At 31.3% G+C, this 14803-nt stretch overlaps 1 protein-coding gene across 1 annotated transcript in view; it reads right to left on the reverse strand.

Moving 5' to 3' along the window:
• Positions 1-1527: 1527 nt before the first annotated feature.
• Positions 1528-14803, reverse strand: part of LOC106071919 (chromatin assembly factor 1 subunit A-like) — a 19441-nt gene continuing 6165 nt past the window's right edge. Inside the window, exons 2-14 of the mRNA XM_056012829.1 lie at positions 11814-12730; positions 11598-11720; positions 11325-11485; positions 11002-11062; positions 10076-10153; positions 9078-9203; positions 8680-8756; positions 7653-7824; positions 7476-7553; positions 7228-7332; positions 6736-6903; positions 5299-5440; positions 1528-4314 (exon numbers count right to left, since the gene is read on the reverse strand). Of these exons, the coding sequence (XP_055868804.1) occupies positions 3209-4314; positions 5299-5440; positions 6736-6903; positions 7228-7332; positions 7476-7553; positions 7653-7824; positions 8680-8756; positions 9078-9203; positions 10076-10153; positions 11002-11062; positions 11325-11485; positions 11598-11720; positions 11814-12730 (3314 nt within the window). The 3' untranslated portion in view covers positions 1528-3208. The remainder of the gene's footprint in view (positions 4315-5298; positions 5441-6735; positions 6904-7227; positions 7333-7475; positions 7554-7652; positions 7825-8679; positions 8757-9077; positions 9204-10075; positions 10154-11001; positions 11063-11324; positions 11486-11597; positions 11721-11813; positions 12731-14803) is intronic.

Here is a 14803-nt window from a genome sequence, read left to right on the forward strand (position 1 = left end):
TGACGCTTCCAACGACATTGTTCAAAGAACGAGTAGTTCCTGGTGGTTTCTCACTCTGCTTGCACAGCCAATACCCGGGTACTGACATCGTTACAAGAGAACCTATTACTTCCATTACCGGTATCAGTAACTAATACCATATTGTTACTTTTTTTTTTTAGTCTCAGGAAGATTTTGAAGAACTTCGGTTTGCTTTTACGGCTACGCCAGTTTTAGACTCGGCAAACTCAGTAATTCAATACTCTTGCTTATAATTATAAAGGCAATAATTATTGGGATGTGAAATGTAGTTAAGGGATTTACAGATAGCAACATTTGAAAAATTGGTTCGGGTAAGGACATTTCGTACCAATCAGTTTTTAAGTACAGGTTCGGTTCGCTTCCAATGTCTAATGGAACTCAGTTTTTTTATTGGTGATTTTTCTTTCCGCCTTATTTTTTTACACAGGATCTTAAGACATTTTTCTGTCACTGGCATAAAGGAAAGTAGCTGGTAGTTTGTGCCTTCTGATTACAATATTATTTTTTTTAAACAAAGATTATCTAAAGGGAAGAACCGGAAAAAAAATCACTGCCATAGCTCTCAATATGGTAAGGTTTAACTACCTTTTCTCTTGTAATACAAAATAAATTACCACTAATTGATTTTAATAAATTTTTTTTTATAGATTCATGTATTGTAATTGTCATCGACTATGAATAATTGAGAACAATTTTAAAAATTCTACTTTTTAGTAAACTATTACAGTTTGATTTGATTTTTCGAATCTTTTGGCAACTGATATACACGTCAATGTATATTTGTATAAGGAAACCAATATGTGAAAATGGTGGTTATGATGTTAATTAAAATTCTACATTAAGTTTTCTTTAGATTTTATTAATATACATATATAATCTTTACATTAACATTTAATTATCTATCTTGCAATTATCACCTAATTTTCAAGCCTATAGCTTATCACATTTTGACTATATAATCTATAACAAAAAACAAAATTAATTAACATAAAATAATTGGCAGATTTTTTGATGATTCATGTTTTGTTAGGGCAATATAGATAATTGTGCAAAGTTTCAACTTGTTCCGAGAATGGGAAGTGGGAGAAATAATATGCACAAAATTTGTACCAGACAGACAGCGAGTTGATATAACCTTTGTAAAAGGATTTGTCAATCTGTAAAAAATGTATCACTAAGGTCCTATACTTCTTTATGTACAGGTAAAGTAAATTAAGTATTCATGTATAAATGCTTACAAATGTGTAGAGCATTATTCACAAATTGGTATAGAGCAGCTCTTAGTAAAATAAATGTGAAAAGAGAATTCCAATATTGAATAACTTAATTCAACAATCTTTTATCTCTCACACAATCCCCATATGGAGTTGAAGACATTCCCTTGAAGGGACTATAAGCAAGTTCACAATACTTCACATATTACAAAATAGTCTAAAAGCAGACATTTTTCAGTTACACTTTAGATAAATATTTCTTGATTGTTCAATTCCAACAAAAACTTTCATGTTATTAGATTAATCTGCTTTATTACTACGAAATGATTCTACGCTATTTACATTAGTTTCAGACACACAATGTCAAACAGTATAAAGTGTAAATTGTTTAACAAGATAGTACACAAAAATGGCAATCTTGTCTTCATTCTACAGTATCTACAGAATTAAAATATTAATGAATAAAATTATAACCAATGCAAAAGTTATGGATATACATCAAACAGTAAGTGAAATAGACTTCAAAGTATGGAAAAATAAAAGTCCAAAACTTTCTTTTAGTTGGATAGCTACAATAAAATTAGGTCTAACAAACTATGCATTCATTTGACAAATTTCTACAAATAATAAATAAATCAATGTTCATTTAAACATTTTTTGTCATACTTTTCTTTTAATGATAGATTTAATCCCCTAAAACTTATTTTAAACAGGAACAAATACTTAATTTTTTCCTTGTCTAAACAAATATAGTGGTCTAAAGCTTAGGAAGTTAAAAATATATATCTAGTTCTTGGTTAATCATTGTTACATAATAGTGGAATCAAAAGCCCCATCCAGTTTTGAACAAAAGGTTATCATATGAGAACAAGTGAAGAAAAATGTTTGCACCACTGAATCCTTGTGTAGCATCTATTAGTTTATATTCTAACTAGCAGAGGTGATATTCTAAATATCCAAATCATACTATCAAATATGGACTATAAAAGAAGTGGTTACGAAACGTGTGCTAGTAATCATCAATGAATAAATCAAACAATCTTGTATGTCATTTTAATGATTACACACAATTTTGGATTGGTAATTACCAAAAGTGAATACAACATTGAAACAAAAACATCACAACTGACAAGTTTATATACAACCATATATATATTCTTATTTATGACATGACTCATATTTCTGACCACATTCAAACAACTGAACTAATTGATTCATACATGTTTAATTAATACATTTGTTTATAACTAAGGCAAAAGGATTCACAGACATTCAACATTTTTTCTATTTAAATAAATTTGTTAAGGAGAAAACAGCCTTATGGCTATATGTATTAGCAAGTCATTTTAGAAAGAAAGTTGAAATAGCCATTTCAATGTAATCATTCCTCATGTTACCATCCTTAATTTTGCATTTGGTCAACTTCAATTGTATACATGTTTTGTATGTTATTTAACAAAATTTAAAAAAAAAACATTTTCTTTTCTTTTGAGGTACAGGCTTTGGGTAAAAAAAAATCTAAAAGTTTTATCACTTTCTAACCTTTATTGTATAATTTTACTAACATTTTTTAATTAAATGTGTTTAATAGCATTCATAAGCTACCAAAAACAAATTCTATCATTGAACCTCCAAAAATATAAACAACACTAGTCTCATCAACACTTCTCTAGTACCCCAACATTAACATACAACTAACTTTTCCATTCTTCATTTCTCATGTTTAGAAACAATTTAGTAAAGCCAATTAATAAAATAATATGGATACTTAAGTTGCTTGACACGTCTAACAGTGCTTACATCTCAAGCATTGTATTGGTTTAATAGTGCTTTATATCAAATGTCTAATCAAGTTTTCCTTATCTTAACCATTTCAGAACCTTGGCAGATTACGAATGAAAACTTATGAGATTAAACAGTCACATAGAAAAATGAAATAAATAAATACAGGATCTTTACTCCTATACAACACCTCATTCAACTAAAATGTAATCTCTTTTTTCTTGATCAACTGCATTTGAAGTACCAGTAGCCATTTCACTTTCTTTTGAAGAGATAGGTTTAACTGTTGATGTTGGTACTGGTAAACATTCTTCTGTCTCCATGGACTCCACACTAGAGCTGCCTTCAGTAGAAGGCTGTGTATCTGCAGCTGTAGCTAACATATTAAGCTTCAGATGATTATCAAGTAGGACAGCACATTTCATTTTCAGCTTACTATCCGTAGACTCAGCAATTTTTTCAGAACATTTTGGCTTCTTGGCAAATTCCATTATTGACCTTTGATTGGAATTTTTTTTTAGATCTTTGGGAGTTGACTGCTGTGGTTGATTCACTTTGCTAATCTCTTCTTTCGAAATTTCTGATTTGGCTGGCTGACAAATTTTTTTTGACAACTCTTCTTTAGAGAGAGCAAAGTCTTTGATAGATCGCTGATCCTTAGGAGGCTGTTTTAACACCACTTCTTTCTCTGTTTTATCTGATTCATTTAGAACTTCTGCATTGGTATCAGATTTTGGTGTTTCTAATACTTTTGACTTAGGTGTTCGGTGTGATTTTAGCTTTGGTGTCACTTTTGTTTTACTCTTAGGGGTTTCATGTGATTTGTTATTAGGTGTTCCCTGAGATTTGGAGTTTGGTGTTCCCTTAATTTTGGGTGGAGCTGTCAGATAAACCCAGGAATTGGGCAAATGAATGTCTGTCATGTTATACTGTTTTAGAATATGCTCGTGAACATACCAACAGTTTTTTGGGAAGCAATCACGCTTTTCACGAACAGCAATAGAAGCTATAGTTAATTCCAGCTGACGCTTTGATATGCCATCATCATTAATTACATCACCACCAGATTTTTGTTTTTCTTCAGATTCACAAGGTACTGCCTCATTTAAACTTTCATTAATATTGACACTGTCATTTATATCACCTAAAGTGACATTCAACTTATCCACTTTCTCAGGAGATAAGGTGACTGTGGATGTTGGATTTAGCTGTTTGAACCAGTATATTCTGAACTCTCGAATTAATCTTTTGATTCCTGATACATTTCCATGTACAAGTCTGATCAGGTCTGGCATGGCTGTAAAAAAAAAATTTTTTAATTAAATTTCAGAGATAATTTACAATACAAACCTGCATTGAATAAATGCAGCAAATGTGTCAAAAAAAAAGAGTATAACAATTGTTACAATTTAGCACAGCATTTCAAATTAATATCTAAAAAATAAAAAAATAGTTTTGCATTACAAGCCCATCAATATTATATTGTTGCAACCCTCATCTATCATTATCACTAAGTGTACAACATTCACAACAGAGCTGAAACCAAGTACCGGTATTAAGAAGCATAGAATTAACCAACTTCTAGCCAAGAGTGAAACAGACAGAAGACAAAGTTCAAAAAAGATAACAGTGTAAAGGTATCTGGTATAAATAAAATCATCACGGTTAATAATAGACTAATGTATAGAGTCTCACGGTTAATAAGAGACTTATGTATAGAGTCCAGGAAGCAAATGGTGTAAATTTTGGGTCAAGGAAGCAAATGGTGTGTAATTTGTAGGTGATTTTGTGATATAGGAAAATTGTGTTTGCAGCAGTGTGTAGCAGCAGTGTGTAGCACCTGTTCCTAACACAGTCAGGATAGCAGCAGATGTAGGTTAGATACAGACATGTGACTGAGGAAGTACTTGAGAACTGTTCCAACCAACAGAGAACTGTGCAGCTGGGCAAACCCTAAAGCTATGATTTTTATTGTGTGTTTGTTGTCATCATTTTCTTTTGTAATAACCATACTCATCCACCTTGATTCATTTCATTAAGCTTAATTGTCCTAGGTTTGTAAATCTAGGCAAACAATTCAGTTTTAAATCTAGGAAGGCAACACAAGAGCTTGTAAACCTAGGCAAGCAAATGAACTAAAGGGAATCAAAGTGGATCACAGTATTTATTTACAAAATGATACACACATAGTGGTAGTTGTCATTAGGTCTTTGGATAGAAAAAAAAAAGTACCAATAACTTGAGATTAAACAGCTATAAAAACAAACTGATGGCCTTTTACCTTCATCTGGTACAGACTTCTTCCTTGGACCTTTAGGAGTTGTTGCTGCTGGACTCTTAAGTGGTGTTAGTTCCTCCTTTTCAAGTTCTGAGCTACCATAAAGACATGTTGGTATTGGGGTAGATGTTGCCAACACAACAGCCTGCAAAAAAAGAATGTTCCAGTTCATTGATCAGTTTAAAAAAAAAAGTCTAACATTAGAGACTTAGCTTAATTAAGGGCAGGTTAAACCCCCAAATTGAAATATCAACAAATCTGTCACTATTTAAGTGTCTATTTGTTTGGATGGATCATTTAATGATGAAAAATGATATTTAAAAAAAAACAACAACAACAATGTCCATCAGCATTCATTTCTGTTAGCAAATGAGTTTCTCAGCTGAACCATCTTCCTTCAATCAAGATGAGTACAAATAATGTTTCTTGAGGTTAAAACTAAGGATTGTTTTCAGCACTAGATCAAGTCAATCACTCATGAGAAAGTCAAAAAATTCTAATTTAATCTTAAAAAGGGGGGAAATTTAAATAAATCAAAAAGGCCTTTAGCTTAACACTTGAAGACCACAATGACACTACCAGCATTTAATCAACTTCTCCATTTACTCAATTTTTCTTTTCAAATCCACATTTTTAATTACTTGAATGGTTTATGGGAATGCTAGAGTGGACATTTTAAAAGTTTTATTCTGAAAAATTGTGGATCTAAGCTGTTTTTATTATTCTAAATATTGTTTAGCATAAGTGATTTTTTCGTTTATTTGCCTTCTTGTTCTTGGGTTCTAGGTCTTATCGCCGTTTTACTGCTGATCTTTTTATCTAATCTTTTTAGATATTGTGTTTGCAGCACTGTGTAGCACTGACATAAGTAACTTGAGAAAGTTGTCCTGGAAGCTCTGAATGCAATTTTCAGCCTTTAGATTCAAGCGAGTCTGATAGTGATAGATCTACATTTAGACACCCCTAGATCTACTAAATGAAAGCAGCATCACCCCAGCCAGGTCCTAGTAAAAGATCACTTTAAGTCTAAATATTGAAAAAGTTTGACAGTGTTATGTTTTTTTCTGATATTTGGATTTAGTTTTATACTTTTTTACAATAAAAATGAATAAGGACTGTTCGATATTCTTTTTTTTCTTGGGTAAGTCAATTTTTAAAAGTGATCAATTTTTTTTCCATCTCTACAACCTATTTTTTTTTCCAGTGACTATTTATATCACTGAATTATAAATTGTCTTGTAGTACACTCTATTTCCAACAAAATTGTATAGAACAAGTCTATGTTTTAACAGAAAAAACAATGACATTTCTAGATAGACATATGGGATAAAAATTGTGTAAAAAAAAAATAATGAAGGAGAAAAATAATTAGTTTTCAAGAGTTAAGATTGTAGTTTTAAACATGAATATAAGAATATTTTGATTTCATTAAACACCTACCCTAAACTCATAGAGCAGTCGAACATCCCCACTCATGGTTACACTAGGAGAATGCTGAAAGAAACAGCCAACTGTAATCAATGGAGCCACCTGAAGTTTACGATTTTGTTCTTCTTCCCAGGCTTTGGCCTTAGCTAACTGCTGGCGTTTGAGCTTCTCTGGTGTTATCTGACAAGATGAGAACATCACTATCACATATTGGTATTGTAGATTTTTTTTCTGGTGTATTTGATTCTTACTTGGCAATATAATAACAATGATACCTTTCTACAACAGTAAAACACAAAGGCTTACAGAAAAAAGTATACCAAAGAACTCAAACTGTAAAAATATTATTTTTTTTAGCTTTTCAGTAAATTAAATTATTTTTTGACTGTTTAGTGAAATGTAAACAAATTTACATCTGCTCAGAAAATCTAGCCTTTAGAGTCTATGAAAAAACTGTCAAAAAAGATATAAAACAAAAAATAATGTAACTAAGTTTCAACAAACCTCATCATCTTCACTGCAACCTTCACCTTCAGATAAATATCCATGAGGAACCATCCAACCATCATCTTCCTCCTCTTCTACCTCTTCACCTTTTTCTTCCTCTCCCTGTGTGGAGATGGAGAATAAGCCAGATATATTTAAAAAAAAACATGCATTTTGAGTCATTATATGAGCTAACCTCTACGAGGGCAGCATGCTTTAGATGTTCATTAAAATTAATGTAAACAATGATACAGAGAGTAACTTACATCTGAACAGGATAAACTTTCTCCAGGTTCTTCTTCCTCCCATTCATCATCACTATCAACCTCATAATCAAAGACAGACTGTAAGGAGAAATAACATTAGGATTGCATAATGGCGATGAGAGATGAAAAGCATTCACAAACAGGTTAATCTACATTAAATTACACAAATCAGCTCACCTCATCTTTTTTCCAAGGATTTCTGGGAGAAATTTTGGGTTGTTTTCTCCATGTACCATAGTATGGTGGCCTATAATCAGTATGGAACTGAAGTAGCTTGACTTGGTGCGTCACTGTTTTGAGTATTTCTGAGTCATGAATCACTTCAACATCTGCTACAGGCTTAGGGTTACTAGTATAAAAGAATATTTACAGATCGTGGTAGTGAGTGGCATTGCATGAACAAAATGGGGACACATTACATCAAAGATAAATTACAAAAACCATGAATGCCCCCTCATCTTTAATGTAAATACTAACATTCAATATCCCAATTTTGATAAACCATGAAACGAAAAATACAAAAACCTAACAAAATCATGAAAAATTTTGTAAGTAACAATTGCATATTTAATGTGTAGGTTACTACTATAAAATACTACATTGCAATAATAAAACAAAAGAAAAAAAAATTATAATAAACCTTTCCAATCTAGAATATATTTATCAAAAAATTCTTGTTCAAAATTGCACCACACCATATTACCATTAATAGAACATATACGAGTCCATATTGTACACATTTAATATTCATGAATTTATGAATGTTAGGACTTAGGATCCAGGTTGATGAAGTATTTAGTGTTGAATTAGTCAAAAGAGAGTGATTTAGTAAAACTCGACACTGTTTTGACAATCTTTAAAGTGAGTTTCTTCCCTAAATCATCTATTTTATTAATTAATTTATTTTCAATAATGGCAAAATGTTCATTATTTCAAAATATTTTATTACGGTGTTATCTTCCATAATGTAATTGTGTAACTTATAGATACTTTCCACAAAAGGTCCAGTGAATATTAAGAGTAGGCTAATACAACATAAAACTTAATGAGCTATGTCTAAATCTAGATCAAAGACTTAAAGGAAGTATAGATATATATACCAACACCCATAAATTTTGTTTAAAGTAGACAAAAGATTTTTTTTTTAAATGTGTATCCCATTGAAACAAACAATAATAATTTAAAAAAAATTGATTTAACATACTGGCGAAGTATTCTGCCTGTTCTATGAGGCTTTGTATCACCACTCTTCAGTTGCTGAAGATATGTCTTCTCAGAGTTCTGTAGATACATGTATTTATAATGAAATGAATAGTTACCAAAATGTACACCATTTGAGTGTGCAGTATCATTTTTTTTTAACCTGCTCGAGTAAACAGTTAATCAGTTCAGGGAAGAACTACAAAGTACTAGATTTTTGAAGGATCATTCTATGTAGCTACAGTGATTTATTATTATCTACACATTTCTTTTTTTTCTTGTTGACATTATTTTGTATTTTATCAAAACTTTGTTTTTACAGGTTATGTTGTGATCAATCATCACAATCATCTAAACCCTTAAAATAATGTATACATTGTAACATTGAAACAAAGCTTATACCTGAGGACTGCTTAAGATAAGATCCAATGTATTCTTTTTATCTTCAGAGAGTGCATCTCTTCTAACAATAGGAGCTAGGTGCATGTCTTTTTTAACTTGAAATGGTATGAACATACCAGAAGTGGGCTGAAATATAGGAATAAGCATTCATTGATGATGATACTCTTCTTGCACTGCTTTCGAGAGGTAAGATGAAAATGATTAGTTCAGAGAAGTAAAACATATTGAAAAATACTGTAATGATAATTTTTAAATACTTAATGTAATTTAAAAAAAAAGATATTGATAGGGAAAAGCAGGAAAATGATATTGTTTCTGTAGCTGGAGAGAACATTGAAATAGTGCAAACTTTTAATAACCTTGGTACAGTCTTAGACAATAAATTAAATTTCATTGTACTGCAAATATGAATTATATCAGCAAACAAGGGCAAATTGATTACAATTACTAAGAAAAATGTCCTCCTTTAGTGTTATCGAAAAGGCCTTGGCATGTTTAATCATGCTCTCATCTGAAGTATTTTAAGTTTAATATCACTGCCTGATATGGCAATCTGAGCATTAAAAATAAATGCTGCTAGTAAGGCTATTGGTAAAAAAACAACAACAAACAACAAAAAAACCTGGGCAACTGTTTGAAGCAAATGAAAGTTAAGATGATTTAAAATATATATATATATAAAAACACCTCTAGGTCAGGTTTTTGAGATTTTATCATCACAAAGAGATACAAGACACTAATAACAAAGACAAACAGACATAAAAACTCATTTGTTCCCCTGGCAATTAAATAATTAAATACAATTCAACATTATACACATTTCATATGTAACATTTGAGGGACTCTGTTGTGCATGTACAATTTGTTTTCTTTTGTTGTTTTGTTAAATGCACAAATTGTAAGACCAATTTTCTTATGGATAATAAAGATTTTATTATTGTAAGTATATTTACATTTCCTATTTAAACAAGAGCACAACCAAAATATACAATACTCACAGTTTGCTTGACTGGTGTATCTTTTGGTTTGATGAAAAACTTCTGGAATACTTGTTTTGTTTTTTCTTCCTTTTTTTTCTATTAAATACAAACATTAATGTAATTAGAGTCTACACAAATAAAGTAATGAATGCATTTCAAATGGGTGACTTAGCTGTCATTTTAATTTCTAGACTGTAATGGATAAAAAAGAAAAATATAATATATATAAAAAAAAATAGCTTATCTAATGGAAAGAACTCTGCACTTACAAATATATCTCAATAATGTAGAAGTTATTTCCCTTTATTGACATCAAACAAAATAATTAATTCACAATAATTAATGGACTAATCGGTTAATTTTTTCTTCTACTGATTCATGTTTTGTTAGGTACAATAAATAATTGTTTAGTTTTAACTTGATCTGATAATGGGTGTGGGAGAGATAACATGTAAAAACTTGTTACCAGAGAGAGAGAGAGAGTTGTAAAAAGTATACTTTTCTTAACAAGTCACACAGCGATTAATATGGTTTATATAAAAAAAAATTTTTTCCTTTATCAAAAAGCTTATATCAAAATTACAATTTAGATATAATTATACTGTTAAGTTACTGCATTTCTTTTTATTGAAGTATCCCCCTGATAACTATTTCCTATGACCATATCCTATTCCTATGTAACCACCAAGAAAAGTAAATACATTTACAACTCTCCCCGAATTTTAATTTAGTTTGAACAGTGTACTTCCTGTTTGTAGGAGACAATAAGATGTAATGTGTCTACAATGCAAGTAACAGAAATTCAGTTGCAAATACTTAATAAAAAATGCATTAGTTTCTATAAGTGGCTCTACAGAACTGTAAAAAAAAAAAAAAAACAACACAAAATTATAATGTTTAAAATCTATACATTTTTAGAGCCTATGATCAATCCTCCAGTTTACCTTCTCTTCCTCCTCCTTAACTTTTTCCTCCTCCTTTCTGCGCTTTTCTTCCAGTTTAGCCCTGTAATAAATTCAAAGTAAGATCAAGGCAGGAGAAAACACAGACCATCCTTTTTAAACAGCAGTAAAAAACTAAAACATCTTTTTAAAATTATCAATCTTGACATTGTAGTGCCAATGCCAAACAGTAACATTTAGTGTGGAAGAATTATGTGTCAAAAAGGAAGCGATGTGTAAAAGGATGTGGGATACAATGTAATATTATATGTAAAAATATATGTTTGTAATTATGACACAGACAACAAATGACAAAAGATACACACTCAACAGCTAACTGCTTTTTCCTTTTCTCTTCTTCCTTCTTCATCTTTTCTTCCTCTTTTTTCTTTCTTTCTTCTTCTTTGGCCTTTTCTTTCTCCATTCTCTCTTTCTCTAACTTTTCTTTATGTTCCTGCTTTTCTTTTTCTTTTGCTTCTTTCATAAGCTATTAAAAAAAAAAAAAAAACAGTAATAAATAACTAGATAAATATACATATATCATTTACTATATAGAGTTTTTAAATGATTCATGCCTTGGCTATAAAGATTTTTCATACCTTTTTTTCTTGTTTTAATCTTTCCTTTTCTGCCTTTTCTTCTTCAATCTTTTTCTTCTTTTCCATTCTTTCCCTTTCTCGCTCCTCTTTCTTTTTTTTCTTTTCTGACTCCTTTTCTAGTGACTTTATAAGATATAAATAAAGAATTCTATCAAAATATGTGTCAATTGTCAAAGCTTAAAATTGCACACAAAATTATAACACAATGAAAGTTACCTTTCTTTTTTTCGATGAGTTTTCAGAAGATGGTGTTTTAGGAGTTCTCTTTTTTGCTTTTACAGAGGAATTTTTACCCATGGATTTTAATGGAGTAGAACTGGCAATATCTGATGAATGAGAGATGTTCCCATCAAAGTCAGTGCAATTCTCTTCTGAAGGAACTGAAGCCCCAGCTTCTTGTGAAACATTGTTTTCAGAACACACACTTGTATCTACCAAAGTGGAATTATTCACATCACTGGCGTCCACTGTAAATTTATTTTCTTCAGAATTTATTTGTGACAAGCTGAAAGTTTTTGACAAAAGCTTTTCATTTTCAGTTTGACAAGTGTCTGACATTGCAGGTGTTGAAAATGGCATAGCAGGAACAACGTCAGACGGTGTTACTTTCGAGTGTGTATCATCTGCTATTGGTTTTGAAAAAGAATCTGATGAGTTGTCATCAATAATGATGATCTTATCTTCACCCACCTTTGCTGTGTCCAAAAGTTTATCAGGAACATCTTCAGGTTCCAGTGTTTTCTCAGGCTGGTCAGTTTCAAATTCAACTGATACATCCAAAACTTCATTTGTTGATGAAATTTCTTGGTGAACATCAGCTGGCAATACTCTGACAAACCTGTCTAATAGACAACATCTTCCATTTGTATGTTTACCAGATGCAGAGTCAGCCTCTGAGGAGGAGCTTACTTCATTAGTTTTGTCTTCATCTGAAATATGAGATACTTTTCTTTTCTTAGATGCTTTTGAATTTGGGGACTCTATGACCAATATAGGAGCTAACGCTTTGTTGATTTTTGTCCCACCACTTGGTGACTCAAGGGAATTAGAATTTCTTCTTTTCTTCGATTGCACGTTGGGCTGAACTTTTCCCATTTCCTTTACAGGAGCTGCTTTGAAAAAAGACAGTGTAGCTAGGGAAAAAAAAATAAAAATTTAATGTCGGCACAAAAAAAAAAAAATATGAAAAAGAAAAATTCATTCAAAAGGTAGAATTTAGATAACTTTTCATTTATTCACAGCTAGATATTTTAAGTTTTTAGTCTCTAACTGGTTTACCATGAATAAAATAAGAAATTTTTTTTTTTGCTTTATTTTTTTTTTTACTCTTAATAACTGGCAATTTTTTGGGTGCAAGACATTCTCCCATTTTATTCCCCTTCTGATTCTTTACAAATTTTCAACTTTTAGTATCTTGTGTTGTTTATATTGTTCTATATATTATGCAATCGTCTGCAAATAATCTTACTTTTGTTTCTGAACTAATACAAATAGGTAGGTCATTTATGTAAATTAGAAACAGTAGTGGGCCTAAGATTGTTTCTTGAGATACACCTGAGATAACTATTATTTGTGTTGATTTGGGGCCATTTATTATTACTGTTTGTTCTCTCCCAATAATAATAATATTATTTATAAAGCACTGTTAAACAAAATGTAGGCTCAAAGCGCTGTGATAACATTACAAACACAAACAAGAGAGCTAAAATGACAAACTAATATAAAAAAGTTTTAAACAGGTAGTTCTTAATGTTATTGAAAGTAGTGTAGCTTGTTGTCTGTCTGAGATCAATAGGGAGTGAGTTCCAAACCTTTGGTCCGTGCACTAAAAAAGCCGTCAGACAGTAGCTTTTGAGGGAGAAATGTGGCACCACTAGAAGCGTTGAGTTCATTGAGCGCAGGGCTCTCTGAGGGACATATGGAGTGATCAGTTCGCTTAGGTACAAGAGCATTTCTTTGTAATAGATAAATTTAGGACAAAGTGTGGCCACCTTGTAGTCAATTCTCGCCTTCACAGGAAGCCAATGGAGGGTGCACAAGAGGAAAACCTGAATCAACTGATGTAATGAAGCAGTGATGTCAAAGTATTTTAATTTATTTAGCAAGCTATGGTGGAAAACTTTGTCAAATGCCTTATTTTATTAAAAAATCCAAATAAAATGGTGTCTATTTTCTCATTATTATTTAATCCATTTAAAAAATCATCAATTAGTTTTACTAATTGAGTTTCATATGACATACATATAGAAAGAAAACTATATGGAGAGCTCCTTGATTTGGAAACCAGTACACAGTTCATCTCATATATTGGTCTAGTCATCTGAACGCTCCAACATAAAAATGAGAACAAGGAAGAAAATTTTATGTAAATTATTATGGAAAAGAACTGCTCATAGAGATCATTGCTTGCAAACATAGCTAGAATTCTGGATGCAAATTTCCGCAATTCAACGTACCGTTCAGGGTAAATAACTGTAAAATTTTGGCACAGCCAATTCTATATACTTTCAACAAAGAATCTGACTGCTATTCTTTCAGCTCTAGTTGCACATTACCAGCAGCATTTTCAGAATAAAATGAAAATGGAGATAAAAACAATAAAAATTCTTGCTCATATAAAACGAAGTCACGAAAACGTTCATTGCAAGCTTCAACTAACGATTCCAGGTGTGAGACATATTTACCAAATGTTGCAGCCGTAATTAATCTTTATAGTTGCTGCCACGTTGAGAAGTGAACAAGATTTTCTCTTCATATTTGGTTTATCCAGAGTCGTAATTTTGCTTGAAAGCACTTCACATGATTACACACAGTTGTGACAATTTTGTCTCTACCTTGAAGTTTCAAATTCAAGTCTTGCAGGTGACTAGTGAGATCAACTGCAAACGCAAAATCCCGAACCCATTTTCTCATGTAGTGCAAAAATCTCTTCCATACTTTATGTCATGAGAGCCAGAGGACTTCTGTGTACTAGGGAACACAATCAAATGTGTGTCCAATGTCATTCAGAAACATTGAAAATTGGCGAGGATTTAAACCACGGGCACAGATTAACGACTGAAACCGGTCTTATGACATGTTGGAACAGTAATTGCTGTGCACAAAATTTTTCTTGATATTATGATGCACTGAAAATGAGCAAACTTAAAATTAGCATCAGCAGTTATTTATGCAAGTAGCTTTGCATCAGAACCATTTCATTTCAC

This window comes from Biomphalaria glabrata, chromosome 1 (assembly GCF_947242115.1).
Source record: "Biomphalaria glabrata chromosome 1, xgBioGlab47.1, whole genome shotgun sequence".
NCBI classification, from domain to species: Eukaryota; Metazoa; Mollusca; class Gastropoda; family Planorbidae; genus Biomphalaria; species Biomphalaria glabrata.